The 25,355-nt window shown below is 42.1% G+C and overlaps 1 protein-coding gene across 1 annotated transcript; it reads left to right on the top strand.

The window, feature by feature from the left end:
- Nucleotides 1-6,576: 6,576 nt before the first annotated feature.
- On the top strand, nt 6,577-10,888 carry LOC125378728 (proline-rich extensin-like protein EPR1). Its single transcript, XM_048394679.1, has 5 exons — nt 6,577-6,598; nt 8,006-8,576; nt 9,002-9,571; nt 9,765-10,068; nt 10,613-10,888. The coding sequence occupies exons 1-5, from the start codon at nt 6,577-6,579 to the stop codon at nt 10,886-10,888; spliced, it is 1,743 nt and encodes a 580-aa protein (XP_048250636.1).
- The last annotated feature ends 14,467 nt before the right edge of the window (nt 10,889-25,355 follow it).

The raw sequence follows: 25,355 nt of genomic DNA, 5'->3' as shown, positions 1-25,355 counted from the left end.
ACTGCACCATATTCCTGTAAGGTATTCAATGTGTTTATTAGGGGGAGACAACCACTTCCAAGAAGGGTCACCAGATTCACCAAGAGGCCTATTGTCCGAACAGCATCACGAGTTATGACTAAGGAGTTTTTTGTTGACTGAAATGACTTTGTCACGAAACTTCTGACCCCGGTTACAAAGGGAAACGATAATAACTGACCTGACTCGGCACATTTATCGCTGACATAGCGAATTCTTCAATGAATTAGCAATTTCCACCCCGGCGGTGCATGTCACATGTTGGAGGAACAGCCGCAGAGGACCAGGGCCCACTTGCACAAAGCGATCTTAGTGCTAAGACGAGTGTAAGCCTATGTTAAAGTATGGGAGTTACGATCATCATGGCGCTAAGATCGCTTTGTGCAAGTGGGCCCTGTTCCCCGAAAAATGGCGATCACGGTGCTATGACCATGAGGCACTCGGCACGAGAGGGTTATGCATGGCCTGACGACTGGGGGCAGTAGAGTCGCATTCGGCTATATCCGGCGGCATTCATCGGTATAGACTTTGGTATCGATACCAACAGCGTACGACTCTTGCTCAGAAGTTGTTTGATCAAGGTTACAACAATCAAGTCCCCACTAAAGCTTTCAACACGTTTAATGGAAGATATGAGGACAGCATTTCCAAATTGTCCTTATTTTGACAATGTGTTCCCGCGTTTTTTTCAGGTGAACAATTGACTAACCTTTGCATGCGTTTGTGACGGGCGCCACCGTGGGGCAGGATACGCTCACCTTTTCGCGAGCACCTGTTGTCATCATTATTTGACAGTGATTCATAAACACATGCTCATGATATAGTCAGAATCGCACTATCAACTCAGCTTTATGCAGAGATTTCTATGGAAAGGGTTTTATCGCTTTGGAACTCTTAGAGTGGTATGAACTGCGACCTCGGGACGGAAACTCGGACAGAGTCGGACTTTTATTCAGCGACGAGTCGAATATTATGCAGCATTGTTATGATCATGGGGGGAGAGAGGGAGTACCGATATCGCCACGGTCGTTTCGCCACCAGTTGCATACGGGAGGTCGATTGATTTGGCAGCTGAGTGATGTGGACGCGAATCCCCCACACTGGTACAACCAGTCTTGTCTTAGTGCAAAGCAACGGATCGAAAACTGGTGTTGTGAAGCCCTACAGTCACACGTTGTTCCCTAGTTAACGTCATCTTTCAACACGACAAGTCCCCAACGTGTGACTCCCATAAGAAGGGGATGCCAGGCAGCATGTGATGTTGAAGGTGGCCACACGAGAGATTGAGTTCTGCCGTGTTATCATCTGCCGTGTAATGTCTTTTAGAGGTGAAACGATACGGCAAGGTCACGATACGATACGATACGTGTCGCGATATGCATATTCACATCAAAACGCCTGGAAATGTCTAGACTATAAATATTTCAGAGCAGGTTCAAAAGGAAAAGCTAACTGTAATCACATGTTCGTTGTGGCTATTTTAAGTACTAAACTTAATTACAACACATTTTGATTGTTGACTGACAAAAACGCCCGGGAGATGGGAGGAGAAGGGAGAGGGGGCATTAAACGAGCAGTAATGTATTTTAGCAAGTGTATCGTCTTGTATCGATACAGAAAAAAACGTATCATGTATGGTATCGGCGCATGAAAACTCACGATGAATCGTTTCGCCTCTAATGTTTTCATGTGTGTGTGTGTGTGTGTGTGTTCAATCCCCTAGCCGCTTCGAACAAACAAAAACGGTTAAAAGATGGTCGGCTCGGAGTCAGTATTCTGCGTCTCAGTGGGATATATATGTTACACTTCAGCAAGGTATCTCTGTGGGCTAGCATTATAAAACCTACTATTTCGGACTAGTGTAAGCAGACACATACACACACGCACATGTCGCCATAAGTGAAATAATCTTGAACGACACATTAAACCGCATTTCATCTCACTTCACCTTATGAACAGTGGTATCACTGATCACGCCTCTCCACGTGACGTTTGGGTTCAGTGACACGTGCCTTTATCAAGACGCTTCATCCCATTTACACAACGAGAAGTTAACCTCGATGCAGTTATTTTATATTTTTATACAACGTAGCGATTTATAAAAACTCGAATCTTATATCAATTGTCTGTTGGAGTGAATGACATCATTCTGTAGATACTTCTAAAAACATTCGTGAGAATTCGGGATATAGGTAAAAAGAAGAAGGAATGGTCCTTAGTCTTGTTCATGGTATGTGTGTGTGCCAGCGTGCCTGCCTGCCTGCGTGCGTGCGTGCGTGCGTGCGTGCGTGTGTGTGTGTGTGAGTGTATGTGTACGTACATGTGTGCGTATGTGAGTGTCTGAGTGTAAGTATGTGTGCGTACGTGTGTTTGTCTGAGTGTATGTATGTGTGCGTACGTGTGTGTATGAGGGTATCTATGTGTGCGTACATGTGTGTGCATGTGTGTGTCTGAGTGTATCTATGTGTGCGTACGCATGTGTGTCTGAGTGTTAGTATGTGTGCGTACATGTGTGTGTCTGAGTGTGAGTATGTGTGCGTACGTGTGTGTATGAGTGTATCTATGTGTGCGTACGCATGTGTGGGTCTGAGTGTTAGTATGTGTGTGTGTCTGAGTGTTAGTATGTGTGCGTACGTGTGTGTATCAGTGTATGTATGTGTGTGTGTGTGTCTGAGTGTATCTATGTGTGCGTACATGTGTGTGCATGTGTGTTTGAGTGTAAGTATGTGTGCGTACGTGTGTGTGTCTGAGTGTTAGTATGTGTGCGTACATGTGTGTGTCTGAGTGTTAGTATGTGTGCGTACGTGTGTGTCTGAGTGTGAGTATGTGTGCGTACGTGTGTGTATGAGTGTATCTATGTGTGCGTACGCATGTGTGGGTCTGAGTGTTAGTATGTGTGTGTGTCTCAGTGTTAGTGTGTGTGCGTACGTGTGTGTATCAGTGTATGTATGTGTGCGTACGTGTGTGTGTGTCTGAGTGTATCTATGTGTGCGTACATGTGTGTGCATGTGTGTGTCTGAGTGTTAGTATGTGTGCGTACGTGTGTGTGTCTGAGTGTATGTATGTGTGCGTACGTGTGTGTCTGAGTGTATGTATGTGTGCGTACGTGTGTGTGTGTCTGAGTGCATGTGTTTGTTGTCATCAAATAATATTGTTTGTATTTTCGTTGCTATCGTCCTTCAAGGACAGGACGGTAGCACCGCCCTTGAACATACGACTCGGTACATGAGCTTCACATAAGATTTATGGAAAGCGGTGAGATTGGACAACAGTTACTATCATTGGGGAGTGAGACGTGAAAGCCGCACGCTGCACTGTAGGGTACTGTATAGACAGAGAACTCCAGATCAGCTGTAAATCACTGCACTATTTCTACCCGTACCTCTATATATAGTCGAGTTCGCCGTCATAGTGTGAGATGATTGACACTGCAATAGACCTCATGAACAGCGGTAACAGAAGAGTACTGCTCCTTCTTAACATAATTCTATCCATATCGATACTGGTTGTAAATTGTAAAAAGTGAAAAGTTAATCTGACCTACAATCATATGACTAAAGGGTAAATGTTTATCTGTGTAGATGTGACCTATGGGATCATATCCTAAAGTGACATCATTTCACTTTTTTTCATTGTGTGCAAATTATGTTATGTTGGGGAGGCAGGGGTCAAAACTGGAAGCTGGAAGCTGGTAAAAATAGTGGAGAAACCCAAAGTTCTTAAACCCGCATCTACAAATATCACCCAAACATTTTTAAAGCTCAAATATTCCATGTAATACCCGTGGGAATATATGGCAGTATTTTGGATTACTCAAAGTCGGCATCAGCACAGACGTATCACTGCACCAGACAGATGTAGATACACCAGGCCGATACATTAGACCGACGTAGACAGACACCTTGAGTCTGACCATGTTTTTAATATCAGAAATACGAATCATACATATGAGGAACTTGCTGATAGAGCCATAGAACGTGCACGCAGGATATCGAGCAGAGAAACAAATAAACCCCGCCCACTTATCCTGAAAATGGCGTGAAAACACTTAAACACCCTGAGAGAAATGGGGTACGGTGTGGCTAATGACCTAACATACTTCCGGCGACAAGTTTGTTGTTTAACGCTACACTCAGCAATATTCCAGCTACATGTATATGATGGCTGTCTGCAAATAATCGAGTATTGACCAGACAATCCAGTGATTGATATCATGAGCATCGATCTACACAATTTCGGATACGATGCCATGCATCAACCAAGTCAGCGAACCTGACCACCCGATCCCGTTATTCGCCTCTTACAACAACCATAGTGGCCTGCTACGACAAGCATGGGTTGCTTGAAAATCCAGATTAGCGGGTATTTCTTATAAAGGAGGGAAAATTGTGGATGATGTGAAAAAGGATCTTGAGATGACAGACAGTCAAGAGACTCCAGAGAGAGGGACGACATCACACAGACGGGAGAGAAGGCATCGCTAGGACATCAGAACATCACCCTCCAAGTTCTCGCTCTAAGGCTGGGACAGAACAGCAATCCGCTAGGGGTGCGACGAGACCGAGCATGATTGTAGGACGCCTTAAGTAGATCCGACAGACGATGTTGATTATCGTAATGAATAGAACACTTGTTGTCTGGAATGTATCAGGACTGAATTCTGAATTAACAGGGCTTTACCGATTACTTGGACCGCCTCCATGGTCTAGTGGAAGAGCGTCCGCCCGGGGAGCGGAAGGTTCGGGGTTCGATCCCCGGCCGCGTCATACCAAAAGACGGTAAAAGATGGTACTTGTTGTTACCCTGTCTGGCGCTCGGCATTAAGCGGCAATAACAAGGACTGGTCGGCTCGGAGTCAGTATGCTTTGTCTGAGTGGGGTATTCATGTTACACTGCGGCATTGTATCTCAGTGGGCTAGCACTATAAATCGGCATCAGTCCGGACTAGTACAAGTAGTCACACACACAGACACACACGTGCATGCACGGCGCAATAGAAGTGCAATAATCTGGAACGCGACGTTAAACCCCATTTCACCCCACCTTACCGATTATTTAAACTCATTTGACTTTATCGGCATAACAGAAACATGGATGAAAGATATAGACATAAGTTTCTTAGCTCCAGCTTTGGATCAAAGAAGTTGAAAAGATTTCCAACTTTGGGAGACTGTTGGTTGGTATTGCCATATTGCCGGGTCAGACGCCGGTGTGGGAGATTTTACTTGTATAGGAAACCAGGGTGCGAGTGTGGTGGATTATGTTATTGCCTCGTCTGAGTTGTTTGATATAGGCCATAGCTTTGACATACCGTCGTCCCGTGAAGATCCGGGATAGAATAGGTCCTCAGGAATCCATACCTGACGTAAAAGGCGACTATGCTTGTCGTAAAAGGCGACTAACGGGATCGGGTGGTCAGGCTCGCTGACTTGGTTGAAGCATGTCATCGATCCCAATTGCGTGGATCGATGCTCATGATATCAATCACTATTTACCGACCGCCGTCATATAGCTGGAGTATTGTTGAGTGCAGCGTAAAGCAACCAACCAACCAACATAGCGTCTCGAGGCGAGTCCTCACACCTTCCGGTCACGACTAGTTTACGAACGCTTCAAATCAGTGACCCTACGCCACGCAATACACATATCAATGATTCCTTTAAATTTGTTTAGTGTTGAAGAGAAGACTGAACATGATTTGCTGGAGCAGACTGAAGATGTAGCATTTGTTAACGTTGAGAAATATTATAAGTGCTATAAATATTATCAACAATGGTTTGATAGCGAATGACAATGATTTTAAAAGGAGCGATGTGGAGGTTTAAATAAATTTGGCAAGAATAAGGACAGTTGATCACTAACAGACAATAGCAGAGTAAGAAATCAGTACAATAATTTTTGTAAGAATAAATTGAATCAAGCATAGATAATTCTAAAACATTTGGTCTACGTTAAAAGCCATTAAACCAAACAAATATGCCAAAATGACATTGCTATTCAAGACTGATTTGAGCATTTCCAGAAATTGTTTTCATTTCCATTCAGCCATGATGATGGCAATTCATTTGACATAGAATTCAACGAAGATAAAGCTGGCTGTGTAACTGCTGATATTCTTGAATGTCCAATATCTAGAGAGGAAATTATTGACAGTATCTCCCACCTTAAAGATAATAAGGCATCTGGAAATGATAATATGCATAGAGTTTTTTTTAAATATTCCTAAGATATTTTAATACCCTGATTGGAACTTATTTTCAATATCCTTTTGGCGAGATCATATTTTCTATTATTAAGAGACTTGTCCACCACTGACAAAGCTTATATTCTACATTCTATAATACAGAGCTATTTATCAATACAAGGAGGGAAGTTATATGCTGTATTTGTAAATTTTGCAAAGGCTTTTGACTCGGTGAAAATTAAGGGTTAACTTGTGCTTCTTTCAAGGACATGGGCTAAGTTGCAGAACTGGGAAGTTATTGTGATCTTTACATAAAAAAGTGACGGTGTGTGTTCGGAAGAATGGCATTATATCGGATAATTTTATAAGTAGCAATGGTGACCGCATCTTCCCGAGGTAAGGGTGTTAACTGACGATAAAAGTCCATTTTCGACGTTTCCTAACATGGGTACAATGTGTGAACCCCATTTCGTGATATTGCTGGAAAATTGCATATGGAATATTGAATTTATTAAAAAATGTGATCACTGTATGAATATAACGTAAATAAATCCCATCGTTTATGACAACGAGCTGAATGCATCGTCCTCCAACGGTTTTGTTTACAAAATATGCTTTGTGATTTAACAAACATATATATGAAGCCAATATAGTTGTTTTCACTCACGATAGATAATGTCATATTATACGTACATGTCCGCGCCTCTATTGGTGGAATGGAGCATCTATTTATATGGGTTTGGGGTGGGGGATGGTAAATGAATAGATTTTTCAGATTTTTGCCCAAAATGAATAGTTTTTTAGCAGTTTGTGTTAATAGCTTGTTGGATACAGCTGGGATAAATTAGATTGTTCTCGAACATCCCCATACAAATCAAATGGATGCTCCCTAACGGTGTTTGAAAGAACTCATTCGTGGCCAACTCGTGTTATTCCGGAACAAGTCGAAGAGCGACTCGTGCCCATCACATGGTTATTTTTGCGACCGGGATCCGTCTAAGCGCAAAGCAGCATAGCAAAAAGAATTGTCAACTCGTTGCGTAATGATTCACGTATATTTCCCCATGTATTAAATATTTCAGATGCAATTTAAAGCACATCGGGACATGCAGTATTATACAGTATGATTGAACACATTTTACTGTATCTTGGGCTTATTTTTAGATGCAAGACAAATGTAAAATCAAAATTATTCCTGAGGGATTCTTTGACCGAAGAACATGAAGTCATACGCGCATTCTGATTGGTTTGTCGTATTGTCGCACATAACATTCATCGATAGGGGGGACGAGTGTTCTCGCGGGTTACGGAAAAGGGCGAGTGGTGACGACAGGACCTGAAGTAACAAGTGATAAACATCTCACCATCGTTCCACAAACTAGTCATGAGCATCTCACCATCATTCATCCCCTTGTGAGTGAGTGAGTGAGTGAGTATGGTTTTACGCTGCTTTTAGCAATATTCCAGCAACATCACGGCGGGGGACACCAGAAATGGGCTTCACACATTGTACCTATGTGGGGAATCGAACCCAGGTCTTCGGCGTGACGAGCGAACGCTTTAACCCCATGGCTACCCCACCGCCCCTCATCCCTTAGTAATGAACATCTCACAATCATACAGTCCCCCTAATGATGAATATCCAACTAGAGTCCCAAACACCCGATGATGAACATCTGACCATCAAACAGACAACCCCGACCCCTAATTGTGACGAATATATCACCATCATACAGCCCCCCTGGTGATGAACACCCCACCATCTTATAGTCCCCTGGTGATGAACACCCTGCCATCTTACAGTCCCCATTGTGATGAACACCCCACCATCTTATAGTCCCCTGGTGATAAACACCCCACCATCTTATAGTCCCCTGGTGATGAACACCCCACCATCTTACAGTCCCCTGGTGATAAACACCCCACAATCTTACAGTCCCCTGGTGATAAACACCCCACCATCTTACAGTCCCCTGGTGAAGAACATCCCACCATCTTACAGTCCCCTGGTGATAAACACCCCACCATCTTACAGTCCCCTGGTGATAAACACCCCACCATCTTACAGTCCCCTGGTGATGAACATCCCACCATCTTACAGTCCCCTGGTGATAAACACCCCACCATCTTACAGTCCCCTGGTGATAAACACCCCACCATCTTACAGTCCCCTGGTGATGAACATCCCACCATCTTACAGTCCCCTGGTGATAAACACCCCACCATCTTATAGTCCCCTGGTGATGAACATCCCGCCATCTTACAGTCCCCTGGTGATGAACACCCTACCATCTTATAGTCCCCTGGTGATGAACACCCCACCATCTTACAGTCCCCATTGTGATGAATACTCCACCATCTTACAGTCCCCATTGTGATGAATACTCCACCATCTTATAGTCCCCTGGTGATGAATACTCCACCATCTTATAGTCCCCTGGTGATGAACATCCCACCATCTTACAGTCCTCTGGTGATGAACACCCCACCATCTTACAGTCCCCTGGTGATGAACATCCCACCATCTTACAGTCCCCTGGTGATGAACATCCCACCATCTTACAGTACCCTGGTGATGAACATTCCACCATCTTACAGTCCCCTGGTGATGAACACCCTACCATCTTACAGTCCCCATTGTGATGAACATCCCACCATCTTACAGTCCCCATTGTGATGAACACCCTACCATCTTACAGTCCCCTGGTGATGAACACCCCACAATCTTACAGTCCCCTGGTGATGAGCATCCCACCATCTTACAGTCCCCATTGTGATGAACACCCTACCATCTTACAGTCCCCTGGTGATGAACACCCCACAATCTTACAGTCCCCTGGTGATGAACAACCTACCATCTTATAGTCCCCTGGTGATGAACACCCCACAATCTTACAGTCCCCTAGTGATGAACAACCTACCATCTTACAGTCCCCTGGTGATGAACATTCCACCATCTTACAGTCCCCTGGTGATGAACACCCCACCATCTTACAGTCCCCTAGTGATGAACAACCTACCATCTTACAGTCCCCTGGTGATGAACATCCCACCATCTTACAGTCCCCTGGTGATGAACACCCCACCATCTTATAGTCCCCTGGTGATGAACCCCCTGCCATCTTACATTCCCCTGGTGATGAACACCCCACCATCTTACAGTCCTCTGGTGATGAACACCCCACCATCTTACAGTCCCCTGGTGATGAACATCCCACCATCTTACAGTCCCCTGGTGATGAACATCCCACCATCTTACAGTACCCTGGTGATGAACATTCCACCATCTTACAGTCCCCTGGTGATGAACACCCTACCATCTTACAGTCCCCATTGTGATGAACATCCCACCATCTTACAGTCCCCATTGTGATGAACACCCTACCATCTTACAGTCCCCTGGTGATGAACACCCCACAATCTTACAGTCCCCATTGTGATGAACACCCTACCATCTTACAGTCCCCTGGTGATGAGCATCCCACCATCTTACAGTCCCCATTGTGATGAACACCCTACCATCTTATAGTCCCCTGGTGATAAACACCCCACCATCTTACAGTCCCCTGGTGATGAACACCCCACCATCTTACAGTCCCCTGGTGATGAACAACCTACCATCTTACAGTCCCCTGGTGATGAACATCCTACCATCTTACAGTCCCCTGGTGATGAACACCCCACCATCTTATAGTCCCCTGGTGATGAACCCCCTGCCATCTTACATTCCCCTGGTGATGAACACCCCACCATCTTACAGTCCCCTGGTGATGAACACCCCACCATCTTATAGTCCCCTGGTGATGAACACCCTGCCATCTTACAGTCCCCTGGTGATCAACACCCTACCATCTTACAGTCCCCTGGTGATGAACACCCCACCATCTTGACACCCCACCATCTTATAGTCCCCTGGTGATGAACACCCTACCATCTTACAGTCCCCTGGTGATGAACACCCCACCAAACTTTAGTCCCCTGGTGATGAACAACCCACCATCTTACAGTCCCCTGGTGATGGACACCCCACCATCTTATAGTCCCCATTGTGATGAACACCCCACCATCTTACAGTCCCCTGGTGATGAACACCCCACCATCTTACAGTCCCCTGGTGATGAACATCCCACCATCTTACAGTCCCCATTGTGATGAACACCCTACCATCTTACAGTCCCCATTGTGATGAATACTCCACCATCTTACAGTCCCCTGGTGATGAACACCCCACCATCTTACAGTCCCCTGGTGATGAACACCCTACCATCTTACAGTCCCCATTGTGATGAATACTCTACCATCTTACAGTCCCCATTGTGATGAACACCCCACCATCTTACAGTCCCCATTGTGATGAACACCCCACCATCTTACAGTCCCCATTGTGATGAACATCCCACCATCTTACAGTCCCCTGGTGATGAACATCCCACCATCTTACAGTCCCCTGGTGATGAAAATCCCACCATCTTACAGTCCCCTGGTGATGAACACCCTACCATCTTACAGTCCCCTGGTGATGAACACCCTACCATCTTACAGTCCCCTGGTGATGAACACCCCACCATCTTACAGTCCCCTGGTGATGAACACCCTACCATCTTACAGTCCCCTGGTGATGAACACCCCACCATCTTACAGTCCCCTGGTGATGAACACCCTACCATCTTACAGTCCCCATTGTGATGAACACCCCACCATCTTACAGTCCCCTGGTGATGAACACCTCAACAGCATACAAACCCCTACTGGTCGACATCTCACCATCATTCAGCCACATGGTTATGAACACCTCTTAATCATACACCTGCTAGTGATGAACATCTCACGATTATACAGCTCCTAGTGATAAACATTTCACTATCATGTCACTCTTTATCGATGAACATCTCACAATCATGTCACCCACAAATGATGAACATCTCACCTTTACACAGCACCCTAGTGAGAAACATCTCACCACCATACAGGCCCCCGATGTGAAGATCTCACAATCCCCTAGTGATGAACATCTCACCATCGCACAGCCTCTAGTGATGAACATTTCACCTTCATACAGACACCTAGTGATGAACATCTCACAATCATTCAGCCCCTAGTCAATAACGTCTCAACATCATACAACCCCATAGTGATGAACACCTCACCATCATACAAGCAACTAGTCATTAACATTTCACCATCAATATCCCCTAGTGATGAACATCTCACCATCACACAGCCCCCCTGGTGATGAAAATCTCACTATCATACAGCTCCTTCTTTGTAGTCGTATTTTCCTGCTGTCCCGCCAATATGAGCTGAAAACAATATCATATTGTCTATCAATACTGGATGATGAGATGTTCTACAATGATACTTTTTATCGTAAAACAGCTCTGGCCACGTACGGCAATACGTATACCCTGGCTATATCATGGCTGTCTGTAATCGGCAAACCAAGCATCGGGTTTAAGGTAATGAGCAAAGTTACGGGTGAGGTGAAGAGTCAACCAAAACACCGAACCTGACCACATTAGACTCCTCTTTGTTTTACAATACCTGGGACCCTATTCGACTATTGTAAGCCTATGTTAAAGTATGGGAGTTACGATCGTCTTAGCGCTAAGATCGCTTTGTGCAAGTGGGCCCAGGTCCCCTCCCGGGTCCTTAGGCCACCCAAACCTTTCATGGGACAGTTGCTTAGATGCTGTATTGGAAATGTTGACTGAGAAGAAGGGAGATCATAATTACGAACTGTTGTTCTCAGTTGACGGACTACGGATTTAGAAATCCTCAGCTCTAATCAGGACATGAGACGATCATTGAAATAAATACCACTGTGATATCACTGTGGCTGGCGTACTGGACAAAGAAACTGTATCAGTATATATATATATGCTTATAACGAACTGCGGTTAATACGAACTAATATTAGTGGTCCCTTTCAGTTCGTTATAACCGTAGTTTATTGTATGGACGAATTACCATCTCGTGAATTAGGCCAAGGGTTTGTTGTTTAGTTTAGTTTAGTTATTTCAGTTGGTTTTGTGTGGGGGTTACTTGTTTCATAAGACTCAGGTGAACCCGTTGCAACATTGCAGTAAAATCCTTTTCCAATCAAATGATTTGTCATAAATGTGCATTTTAATGTCAATGTTAATGTTTTAATGGGTGATACCGATACGTATATTTTCACTGGTGTCTGCATGCGTTCACTGTTGATACTTTTGACAGAAACCCTATTGTTATCCCTATGGCTTGTTTTGGTTTGTTTGTTTGTTGTTTTACGCCGCACACAGCAATATTTCAGCTATATAGCTCTATATATAGTCCTTAGCTTATAAGCTCGTCTGGTCATGCTCTCTATATGAAAATCTGATTTACTAGTGCCAACTGTGTACATTGATCACACCCATGAGTTCTTAAATTGGATACCAAGGCAAATTAAATAGTATGCCAGATGCCTAGATGTGGAACACCTGCAACTCATTCTTTCACTTGACCATGAATACAGGCGGTGAGACCATTACAATGAGAAGTGGCGCGTCTCAACTGGAACTGAAACATTCAAATATACACTTCTAATAGGAAGTAGCTTATCTCATCTGGAGATAAAACATTAGAGAACAACTCATATCAAAAGAAAGTGTTGAGGCTCAACTGTAGATAAAACATTAGAGAACAACTCATATCAAAAGAAAGTGGCGCGGCTCAACTGTAGATAAAACATTAGAGACCAACTCATCTGAAACGAAAGTGGCGTGGCTCAACTGAATCTAAAAGACCAACTTATCAGAGTAGGAAATGGCACGTCTCAACTGACGCTTAAAGACCACTTCATTATGAAAGTTGGCAGGACTCAGTTGGAGCTAAAACATTTTACACCAAATAGATCAATATAATAGGAAGTGGTGCGTCTCAGCTGTACCTAAAACAAAAAGGACCCATCGAGATCTGAAACATTAAAAGACTAACTCCTTATAGAAGTGGCGCGTCTCAGCGGGATCTGAAACAATAGGAGTCTCAACTGGAGCAAAAACATAACACAGCAACCTATTATAACTGGAAGTGGCGCGTCTCAAATCTATCTGAAACACTAAAAGAGTAAATTATCATTTAAAGGAGGATGCACATTTCAATATACATGTAGTCTTGATTTTGTTTTCGCAATGATCCTTTGGTAGTGAATAACAGATCGTTATCAATTTCTACAAAATTTAATTGCCGGAACGGCTACGCACAACAGAGGTCCAAAACTCTATAAACTGACTTAAGTAATGGTCAAACAGAGACAGTGTATCGCTTCATTTTATCCTGAAGCTTAGAGCTTTTCAAAAACTATCAATATAAGTGCAAAAGAAATCAGACTTCCAGACGACCTCAGCTGACACTACAACTGCCTTTCTACGGTAACTGGGGTATCATTGGGTGTGGACAGCACCCGCAACTCATTCTTACACTTCACCATGAATGCGGAAGGTTATACTTTCCCCACTACTCGGAACATTCGGACCAGCAAAATACACCCCTATATCTACTGACCACATTCTTCACAGAGAAAGTCCAGCATAACATAGCTTTCTCAGAATGGAGCCCACGTGACCACGGACAGTTGCAATGTGTAACCCATGTCCAGGCACCTTGGTCGTCTGGGTATAACCTACAATTGTAGAAGGACATGTTCACATTCAGTCAAAGTCACCGTTACTATATAAACTATATGGAGTTAAAGAAGCGCCAAGTTTAAACCACACTATTGAAAAAATGATTCTGTCAGAAAAATTATTCTGCTTCGTCTAAGTGATGCGTCTCAGACTGGTTATGAATCATAAATAAACAACTCATTACAGTAGGAGGCGGCGCATCTCAACTGGAGCTAAAACATGAGAGAACATCATTAGTAAGAGATGTCACAACTGGAGCTGAAACATTAGAAACCAACTCATTATATGATCTCATCATGAGATGGCGCGTCACAACTGGAGCTGAAACACTGGAGACCAACTCATTATACCAGGAAGTGGTTCGTCTCAACTGTAGCTAAAACGTTAGAGACCAACTTATATGAATAGAAAATAGCGCTTTTCAACTGGAGCTAAAAGACTAACTCATTATGAAAGCTAAAACATTCAAAAAATAATTGATTATAATAGAAAATGGCGCACCTCAGTGTGGGCTAAAAGACCAATTCATTATTAAAGGAAGTACCGCGTTTCAACTGGAGCTATAACATTAGGGACCAACTCATTATATAAGAAAGCGGCGCGGCTTAAGCTTAATTGCAGCTATATCATTGTACACCAAATAGATCATTATAACAGGAAGTGGCGCGTCTCAGCTGGAGCTGAAACAAAGGGAGCCATTGATTATGGGACGCGGCGCGTCACAACGAGATCAGAAACATTAAAAAAATAACTCCTTATTGAAGTGGCGCGCCTCAACGGGGTCTGAAACATAAAAATACTAACTCCTTATTGAAGTGGCGCGCCTCAACAGGGTCTGAAACATAAAAATACTAACTCCTTATTGAAGTGGCGCGCCTCAACAGGGTCTGAAACATAAAAATACTAACTCCTTATTGAAGTGGCGCGCCTCAACGGGGTCTGAAACATAAAAAAGACTAACTCCTTATTGAAGTGGCGCGTCTCAACGGGGTCTGAAACATAAAAAAGACTAACTCCTTATTGAAGTGGCGCGCCTCAATGGGATCTGAAACATAAAAAGACTAACTCCTTATTGAAGTGGCGCGCCTCAATGGGATCTGAAACATAAAAAGACTAACTCCTTATTGAAGTGGCGCGCCTCAATGGGATCTGAAACATAAAAATACTAACTCCTTATTGAAGTGGCGCGTCTCAACGGGGTCTGAAACATAAAAAGTCGTGTTCCTTATGGAGGCTGCGCTTCTCAACGGGATCTGAAACATTTAAAGACTAACTCCTTATAGAAGTGGCGCGTCTCAACTGGAGCAAAACCATAAAACAGCAACACTATATAACAGGGTCTAAAACATTGAAAGACCAAGTCATAAAAATAGGATTCTGCACGTCTGAAAGGGTTCTGAAACATTAAAAGACTAAATCATCATTATAGGAGGTGGCACATTTCAATATAGAGTTATGATGTTTTGTTTGTGCCTTTGGAAGTGATACGCAGATCGATATAAAAATCTACAAGTTTTAATTGCCAGAACAGAGGCCCAAAACTCGAAATCTTTGCTCTGACTTTTGTGCTTATAATTAGTAAATGGTCAAACAGAGACAGTGTATTGCTTCATTTTATCCTGAAGCTTAGTGCTTTTCAAAAACTATCAATATAAGTGCAAAAGAAATCAGACTTCCAGACGACCTCAGCTGACACTACAACTGCCTTTCTACGGTAACTGGGGTATCATTGGGTGTGGACAGCACCCGCAACTCATTCTTACACTTCACCATGAATGCGGAAGGTTATACTTTCCCCACTACTCGGAACATTCGGACCAGCAAAATACACCCCTATATCTACTGACCACATTCTTCACAGAGAAAGTCCAGCATAACATAGCTTTCTCAGAATGGAGCCCACGTGACCACGGACAGTTGCAATGTGTAACCCATGTCCAGGCACCTTGGTCGTCTGGGTATAACCTACAATTGTAGAAGGACATGTTCACATTCAGTCAAAGTCACCGTTACTATATAAACTATATGGAGTTAAAGAAGCGCCAAGTTTAAACCACACTATTGAAAAAATGATTCTGTCAGAAAAATTATTCTGCTTCGTCTAAGTGATGCGTCTCAGACTGGTTATGAATCATAAATAAACAACTCATTACAGTAGGAGGCGGCGCATCTCAACTGGAGCTAAAACATGAGAGAACATCATTAGTAAGAGATGTCACAACTGGAGCTGAAACATTAGAAACCAACTCATTATATGATCTCATCATGAGATGGCGCGTCACAACTGGAGCTGAAACACTGGAGACCAACTCATTATACCAGGAAGTGGTTCGTCTCAACTGGAGCTAAAACGTTAGAGACCAACTTATATGAATAGAAAATAGCGCTTTTCAACTGGAGCTAAAAGACTAACTCATTATGAAAGCTAAAACATTCAAAAAATAATTGATTATAATAGAAAATGGCGCACCTCAGTGTGGGCTAAAAGACCAATTCATTATTAAAGGAAGTACCGCGTTTCAACTGGAGCTATAACATTAGGGACCAACTCATTATATAAGAAAGCGGCGCGGCTTAAGCTTAATTGCAGCTAAATCATTGTACACCAAATAGATCATTATAACAGGAAGTGGCGCGTCTCAGCTGCAGCTGAAACAAAGGGAGCCATTGATTATGGGACGCGGCGCGTCACAACGAGATCAGAAACATTAAAAAAATAACTCCTTATTGAAGTGGCGCGCCTCAACGGGGTCTGAAACATAAAAATACTAACTCCTTATTGAAGTGGCGCGCCTCAACAGGGTCTGAAACATAAAAATACTAACTCCTTATTGAAGTGGCGCGCCTCAACGGGGTCTGAAACATAAAAAAGACTAACTCCTTATTGAAGTGGCGCGTCTCAACGGGGTCTGAAACATAAAAAAGACTAACTCCTTATTGAAGTGGCGCGCCTCAATGGGATCTGAAACATAAAAAGACTAACTCCTTATTGAAGTGGCGCGCCTCAATGGGATCTGAAACATAAAAAGACTAACTCCTTATTGAAGTGGCGCGCCTCAATGGGATCTGAAACATAAAAATACTAACTCCTTATTGAAGTGGCGCGTCTCAACGGGGTCTGAAACATAAAAAGTCGTGTTCCTTATGGAGGCTGCGCTTCTCAACGGGATCTGAAACATTTAAAGACTAACTCCTTATAGAAGTGGCGCGTCTCAACTGGAGCAAAACCATAAAACAGCAACACTATATAACAGGGTCTAAAACATTGAAAGACCAAGTCATAAAAATAGGATTCTGCACGTCTGAAAGGGTTCTGAAACATTAAAAGACTAAATCATCATTATAGGAGGTGGCACATTTCAATATAGAGTTATGATGTTTTGTTTGTGCCTTTGGAAGTGATACGCAGATCGATATAAAAATCTACAAGTTTTAATTGCCAGAACAGAGGCCCAAAACTCGAAATCTTTGCTCTGACTTTTGTGCTTATAATTAGTAAATGGTCAAACAGAGACAGTGTATTGCTTCATTTTATCCTGAAGCTTAGTGCTTTTCAAAAACTATCAATATAAGTGCAAAAGAAATCAGACTTCCAGACGACCTCAGCTGACACTACAACTGCCTTTCTACGGTAACTGGGGTATCATTGGGTGTGGACAGCACCCGCAACTCATTCTTACACTTCACCATGAATGCGGAAGGTTATACTTTCCCCACTACTCGGAACATTCGGACCAGCAAAATACACCCCTATATCTACTGACCACATTCTTCACAGAGAAAGTCCAGCATAACATAGCTTTCTCAGAATGGAGCCCACGTGACCACGGACAGTTGCAATGTGTAACCCATGTCCAGGCACCTTGGTCGTCTGGGTATAACCTACAATTGTAGAAGGACATGTTCACATTCAGTCAAAGTCACCGTTACTATATAAACTATATGGAGTTAAAGAAGCGCCAAGTTTAAACCACACTATTGAAAAAATGATTCTGTCAGAAAAATTATTCTGCTTCGTCTAAGTGATGCGTCTCAGACTGGTTATGAATCATAAATAAACAACTCATTACAGTAGGAGGCGGCGCATCTCAACTGGAGCTAAAACATGAGAGAACATCATTAGTAAGAGATGTCACAACTGGAGCTGAAACATTAGAAACCAACTCATTATATGATCTCATCATGAGATGGCGCGTCACAACTGGAGCTGAAACACTGGAGACCAACTCATTATACCAGGAAGTGGTTCGTCTCAACTGGAGCTAAAACGTTAGAGACCAACTTATATGAATAGAAAATAGCGCTTTTCAACTGGAGCTAAAAGACTAACTCATTATGAAAGCTAAAACATTCAAAAAATAATTGATTATAATAGAAAATGGCGCACCTCAGTGTGGGCTAAAAGACCAATTCATTATTAAAGGAAGTACCGCGTTTCAACTGGAGCTATAACATTAGGGACCAACTCATTATATAAGAAAGCGGCGCGGCTTAAGCTTAATTGCAGCTATATCATTGTACACCAAATAGATCATTATAACAGGAAGTGGCGCGTCTCAGCTGGAGCTGAAACAAAGGGAGCCATTGATTATGGGACGCGGCGCGTCACAACGAGATCAGAAACATTAAAAAAATAACTCCTTATTGAAGTGGCGCGCCTCAACGGGGTCTGAAACATAAAAATACTAACTCCTTATTGAAGCGCCTCAACGGGGTCTGAAACATAAAAATACTAACTCCTTATTGAAGTGGCGCGCCTCAACGGGGTCTGAAACATAAAAAAGACTAACTCCTTATTGAAGTGGCGCGCCTCAACAGGGTCTGAAACATAAAAATACTAACTCCTTATTGAAGTGGCGCGCCTCAACGGGGTCTGAAACATAAAAAAAGACTAACTCCTTATTGAAGTGGCGCGCCTCAACGGGGTCTGAAACATAAAAAAGACTAACTCCTTATTGAAGTGGCGCGCCTCAACGGGGTCTGAAACATAAAAAGTCGTGTTCCTTATGGAGGCTGCGCTTCTCAATGGGATCTGAAACATTTAAAGACTAACTCCTTATAGAAGTGGCGCGTCTCAACTGGAGCAAAACTATAAAACACCAACCCTATATAACAGGGTCTAAAACATTGAAAGACCAAGTCATAAAAATAGGATTCTGCACGTCTGAAAGGGTTCTGAAACATTAAAAGACTAAATCATCATTATAGGAGGTGGCACATTTCAATATAGAGTTATGATGTTTTGTTTGTGCCTTTGGAAGTGATACGCAGATCGATATAAAAATCTACAAGTTTTAATTGCCAGAACAGAGGCCCAAAACTCGAAATCTTAGCTCTGACTTTTGTGCTTATAATTAGTAAATGGTCAAATAGAGACAGTGTATCGCTTCATTTTATCCTGAAGCTTAGTGCTTTTCAAAAACTATCAATATAAGTGCAAAAGAAATCAGACTTCCAGACGACCTCAGCTGACACTACAACTGCCTTTCTACGGTAACTGGGGTATCATTGGGTGTGGACAGCACCCGCAACTCATTCTTACACTTCACCATGAATGCGGAAGGTTATACTTTCCCCACTACTCGGAACATTCGGACCAGCAAAATACACCCCTATATCTACTGACCACATTCTTCACAGAGAAAGTCCAGCATAACATAGCTTTCTCAGAATGGAGCCCACGTGACCACGGACAGTTGCAATGTGTAACCCATGTCCAGGCACCTTGGTCGTCTGGGTATAACCTACAATTGTAGAAGGACATGTTCACATTCAGTCAAAGTCACCGTTACTATATAAATTATATGGAGTTAAAGTAGCGCCGAGTTTAAACCATAATATTGAAAAAATGATTCTGTCAGGAAAAATATTCTGCTTCGTCTAAGTGATGCGTCTCAGACTGGATATGAATCATAAATAAACAACTCATTACAGTAGGAGGTGGCGCATCTCAACTGGAGCTAAAACATGAGAGAACATCATTAGTAAGAGATGTCACAACTGGAGCTGAACTCTGCTTCGTCTTAATGATACATCTCAAACTGGAGCTCAAACATTAAACGACCAACACATAATAATAACAAAATTTGACGCTTCTCAATTGGATCTAAAACATTGGAGAGTATCACATTAAACTAAGAGGTGGCGCATCTCAACTGGAGCTAAAATATTGGGATCAACGCATTGCGACTGGAGATATCTAAACTGGAGCTAAAACATGAGAGAACATCATATAATAACAGACATGTCACAGCTGGAGCTGATACATTAGAGACAAACTCATGAAATGAAGTAACGCGTCACAACTGTAGCTGAAACATTAAAGACCAACTTATATGAATAGAAAGTGGCGCTTCTCAAGTGGAGTTAAGGGACCAACTCATTATGAAAGCTAAAATATTAAAACAGAATTTATTACAATAGAAAATGGTGCAACTCAACGTCACCTAAAAGACCAATTCATTTTAAAAGGAAGTACCGCGTTTCATCTGGAGCTAAAACAGTAGAGACTAACTCATTATAAAAGAAAGTGGCGCGAATCAATTGGAGCTAAAAGAGAGAGAGAGATTTATTATTAACGTGTCGCGCGTATTTAAGATAGCATGTATAATATGCACAAATTCATGGTAAAAATTCATGGTGATGCATAAAATAGTGCCACGGTATTATATAAATGCAACCGTACAATCACTGTATAAAGAAAAACATGATTAATAGCTTCGTGTTAAGATGTTATAATGTTCATACAGACGTATTTCCTAAAAGAAAGGTTTTTATAATACACGAATAGCAATGTTCTGGAAGAATTGTTTACTAAACTATCATTCACTATAATGTAAATAAAATTTTCACACTCGTTAAGATTGTTAAACTTAGGTACCATATTATTTGCATGTGATAAAAGTTCATCACTTAAGTCAGAACGAAAAGGACATCAAATAGAAAAAGAAACGTTCTTCTCATCTTCAACAGTGCGAACATTGCGTATAATATAACGATTTGAGCAAATGATATCATTTAAAAGGGTTGGTGATCTCCTTATAACGGCCGTATTCTACTGCAATTGGGAGGGACCCACATCTGAACATGGCTATAGTCAGCGCTGGTCTTTAACAAAACAAATTATAGAAAACAAATTTGACCCAGAAATGACTTGAAAAATGTCATTATGCTTCAGACTATTGAAAAAGATATTATCTGCCACAAGAATTTTAAAAGTTAATTTAAGCTCAAAGTTATAAATTGTCCTAAAATGGCTGCTTTTGCATCTGCAGCTGAAAGAAAATCCTGTCTCCGTACATGTGTCGCTGTTGAGAGTTTATGTGACACGCGGGGCTGCACATGAGCAGATCAAACACAGACGTTACTTGAAACACCATTTCAAGCAGAATTATTTTGCGGATTATGCCCACTCATTCGTTTGAATATACTCAATACACTGGGTCCAAGGGAATTAAACTATAGGAAGAAAACGTCCAATACTCAATATGAATTGTAACAATACTCAGTGGCGTAAGAGGTTAACTTGAGCCCTGGTGTGTGTATGACTTTAGGAAGGCACAGTTAGGTGAGTGAGTGAGTGAGCGAGTAAATGAGTTCAAGGCCGCGTTGAATAGTATTCTAGTCATATCACGAAGTGTCAGCTTAATATGGGAGGAAAGCCCGAAGCGATGCAGTATCAGACTTTTATCACTTTGGTGAAACCTACGAGGGCGGGTATTGTGCTCACCAAAAACATACATTTTTTGTAGCTCAGTTGAGGGAGGGGGCCGTCAAAAGCTGAAACTGAAAAGCATATTAGTTAGTCTAAACATAAATATATAAACTCTTATTGAATCTTAATTCGTTTTCTAAAATCTTTGTATGTATGTCGACGTCGGCCAATGGGTGCAAGGGTTTAGCAAAGTCTAACCTTGTGAACATTTGTTGATAAAAATATAATGTCGAAGGAAAACGTGATACCTCTTCCTATTTAGAGACTGGTACTAAATTTGCGGCTGCTTACAGCGGACCAAACGGCTACCCTCGTCGGAGTAAGACTGATGAATTGGCGGAGCTAAACTCGTCTTTATTGCAATTGATACTAAGTTGTATTGACAGTAAACCAACAGTTTGCAGGCTTCACAAAGAAAACAACATGTATTGATGTTATTACACCTGTCATAGCGGAGCTGGTCATTATGGAGTTTCAGTGTATGGTCAAAACGGTCATTTATGTTCTTACACCTCTTAGTTTCAGATACAGTTTATTTCGCATTTGGGATCATCAGTGATAGCATAACAAATACGGAACTTGGATGTCAGTTGAACTAATAGTGGCTGTAACTCTCTTGAATATCCCATTAGATAAAAATAACAACAGCTTTCCCAAGGTGTACACAGGCCCGTGCGAGTAGTACTACACACACGCATGCACACACGCATGCACGCACGCACGCACACACACACACACACACACACACACACACACACACACACACACAAACACACACTCCTCCACACATTAGCCAACATCTGCATACATACAGAGTATTTCCTGCGAGACAGAATTTAGAATTAATAGGTTTTTATGTACATATTTATTTGGTAATATGCTTTACATGTATTGACGACATGGGACAATGCCCCTACCCCCCGCCCCTCCACATACACACAGGGGGCGCCGCGATTCGCTGGGCAGAGTTGCGTCCCTTGGGCACGCCAGAAACCTATGATTGTGGGTTCGAATCCCGGTTCTCCCCAATTATGTTTCTAGGTTTGTCAGCACCATACCCGTGCTCGTGGGTTTCACCGAAGTGGTAAACGTCTGAGACCTGCATCACTTCGAGCTTTCCTCCCACATTAAGCTGACACGCCGTGATATAACTGGAATAATGTTAAAAGCGGCGTTAAACCCAACTCACTCACGCACTCACTCGCATACACACACACACACACACACACACACACACGCGAAGACACATACAAACACACACAACGACTGAAAAACTCTCCAACGGGCCTGGTACTCATGGCATGTGCTGTTTTGTATCGAATATAACATCACATCATCTGTGAATCGTTACAGCCACAGCGATTATACTTTCACATAACTATAAGTTCAACAACAGATAGTTTAATTACATATTGCTGCACTTACCTTGTCGTTTTGTTCAACGTCCTCTCCAGAGTGAAAACATACGGCAGGGCAGGAAAGTCTTCATAATGCAAATGACACACCAAAGTTTAAAAAACAGCGTTCACCGAAGCGCGTGAATAATATAAACAAGAGAAATTGCCCATTGTAATCTCTATTTTAAATGAATTCTAAACAGCTTGTTGAAATTAATTTAACATGCACCAGGACATTTGATTTAGTAAGTGTCGTCTGCTTCGATCCATGAAGTCTCGTGCAACGGAAGTGTTTCCCGATTGGTTAAACTCGTAACCATGACATCACGTGACTATTCTGGTGAACACCTGCGTGAAATATACAACACTTCTGACTTGATTTGACATTTGTTTATATAAATCCTTACCAACAAAGCCATTGGCGGTGGGGTTTGTCCAGCGAGGTTAAAGCGTTGACTCGTCACACCTGATTCTGACGCCCCTCTCCGTAATATGGCTTGGATTTTGTTCGTTACAAATTTCGCATATGCTTTTTAAAACAATAAATGGTAATTTTTAGCGGTATTCATCATAACAGAATGGAGATATGATACAGTGGATAGTCAAGCATGAGTTGCCAAGCGCCTTAACAATTTAATGCATTTTAATCATTGTGGTGATAATGAATAAAAATTATTTAAGAAGTATGAACAATATGTATAAAGAACTACACGAGCAAAAAAAGATATTAACTGAGGGTCAAAAGAAAGAATACCGAGTTCGCTTTTTTATCCAATGGAAAATTGAAACAACTGTTGTTATATTTGATTATGTCATTTTAACCATCACTCATTCCTGCAACAGTTTGTGCAATGTAATCTGTGACTGGGTAATTTGTGTAAAAATATATTGGGTTAGGAAATGAACTTGCAACCACATGACCCCTAACGTGTTTGAAATGTTAATTTATGCCGAAAAGAGCAAATTTATTGATTTTCAAGATAATATTTCTTAGATACCCATCAACATTTGTGTATTATGGGTATTTTATTTTAATTTTTAAAAGTTCTAAATCAAATTTTATTTTACGAAATAAAACCATGTTGGGGTATTTTGTGAGTGCTAACAAAGTGCCAGGATATGTTTTTGGGTATAATATCGCTAACATAAGATATATTTAGTTGAAAATCAAAGATATGCAAAAATCTACTGAACATCAATATTCCAGCTATATGACGGCGGTCTGTGAATAATCGAGTCTGGATCATACAATCCGGTGATTGTTATCATGAGCATCCATCCTCGCAATTGAGACCTGCGTAAGCCAAGTCAGCGAGCTTGAGCACCCGATCACGTTAGTCGCCTCTTACGACAAGCATGGTCGCCATTTAGAGAGTGTGGGTTGCTGAAGACCTATTCGACACCGGATCTTCACGGGTCAAAAGTAGTTTGCAGATAGATTGTTAGGTGATATTGGCCTTCCGTTGAGACTTACTTACTTACTTGATTGATTGATTGATTGATTGATTGATTGTTGTTGTTGTTGTTGTTGTTGTTGTTGTTGTTGTTGTTGTTGTATATGTAAACTGTTGACGTCATTTATAAGTTTGTTGCCGGAGTGAAAGTCTTCACAAGACGTTTTTTTCCAAAGAGTTCACACACACGCAACATGTGTGCATGGTGATTATGTTTGCGTAAGGGTGTATAGATAACATGGTTTGTTTGGTGACTGATTGTTGATACAAATCACAAATTCAACATGGCTGTCATTACGACCATGTTTAAATCAGATTGGAATTCTCTTTGAGTTAGAGACGGGATATTTTTCTCTGAATGCTTCAAAACATAAAAGTTCCTACTTTGAAAAGGATAACTAAACACTATACACGACAAATGTTATATAGGACATCCACTGAATAATTTACTATTGGAGTTCAAACTTTTGGAAAAATTCTTTTCCCAGGATTTCGGGGGGAAAATATTAGAATATGTTAAGGTCCTCGGATTTATCAGTACACCAAGGAAGGCAGGTCGACAAGCGCCTTATATAGGTCCTCTACAAGATCCGACAACGACGGGGGTCGCGGGTGGCCCAGTCGTCTTAGGCGCCGCACTTCGCTGTGCAGAGTTGCGACCCTTGGGCACGCCAGAAACCTATGATAGCGGGTTCAAATCTCGGTTTGCCCCGATTATGTTTCTTGGTTTGTCAGCACCATACCCATGGGTTTCATCAAAGTGGTAAACGTCTGAGTTCTGCATTTCTGGAGTGCCCAAGGGACACTACTCTGCATATCGAATTGCGGCGTCTTAGACGACGGGGCCACCCTGCCCCCTCATAAAAAAAGAACATGTATATACAATATACAGCAGCAAAGAGGAACAGTTTATGGTTTATTAGCTATGAAGGTGTTACAAGA

Source organism: Haliotis rufescens, unplaced genomic scaffold (genome assembly GCF_023055435.1).
Source record: "Haliotis rufescens isolate VD_foot unplaced genomic scaffold, xgHalRufe1.0.p SCAF_13, whole genome shotgun sequence".
NCBI classification, from domain to species: Eukaryota; Metazoa; Mollusca; class Gastropoda; order Lepetellida; family Haliotidae; genus Haliotis; species Haliotis rufescens.
This window is presented reverse-complemented; position numbering and strand designations above follow the sequence as displayed.

Bases quoted from the DNA above. Each gene is read 5' to 3' on its own strand.
- LOC125378728 (XM_048394679.1), top strand. From the start codon at position 6,577: ATGGTGACCGCATCTTCCCGAG. The intron at 9,572-9,764 runs GTGATGAACACC...ACCATCTTACAG, and splicing joins ACCATCTTACAGTCCCCATT to TCCCCTGGTGATGAACACCC. The intron at 10,069-10,612 runs GTGATGAACACC...ACCATCTTACAG, and splicing joins TACCATCTTACAGTCCCCTG to TCCCCTGGTGATGAACATCC.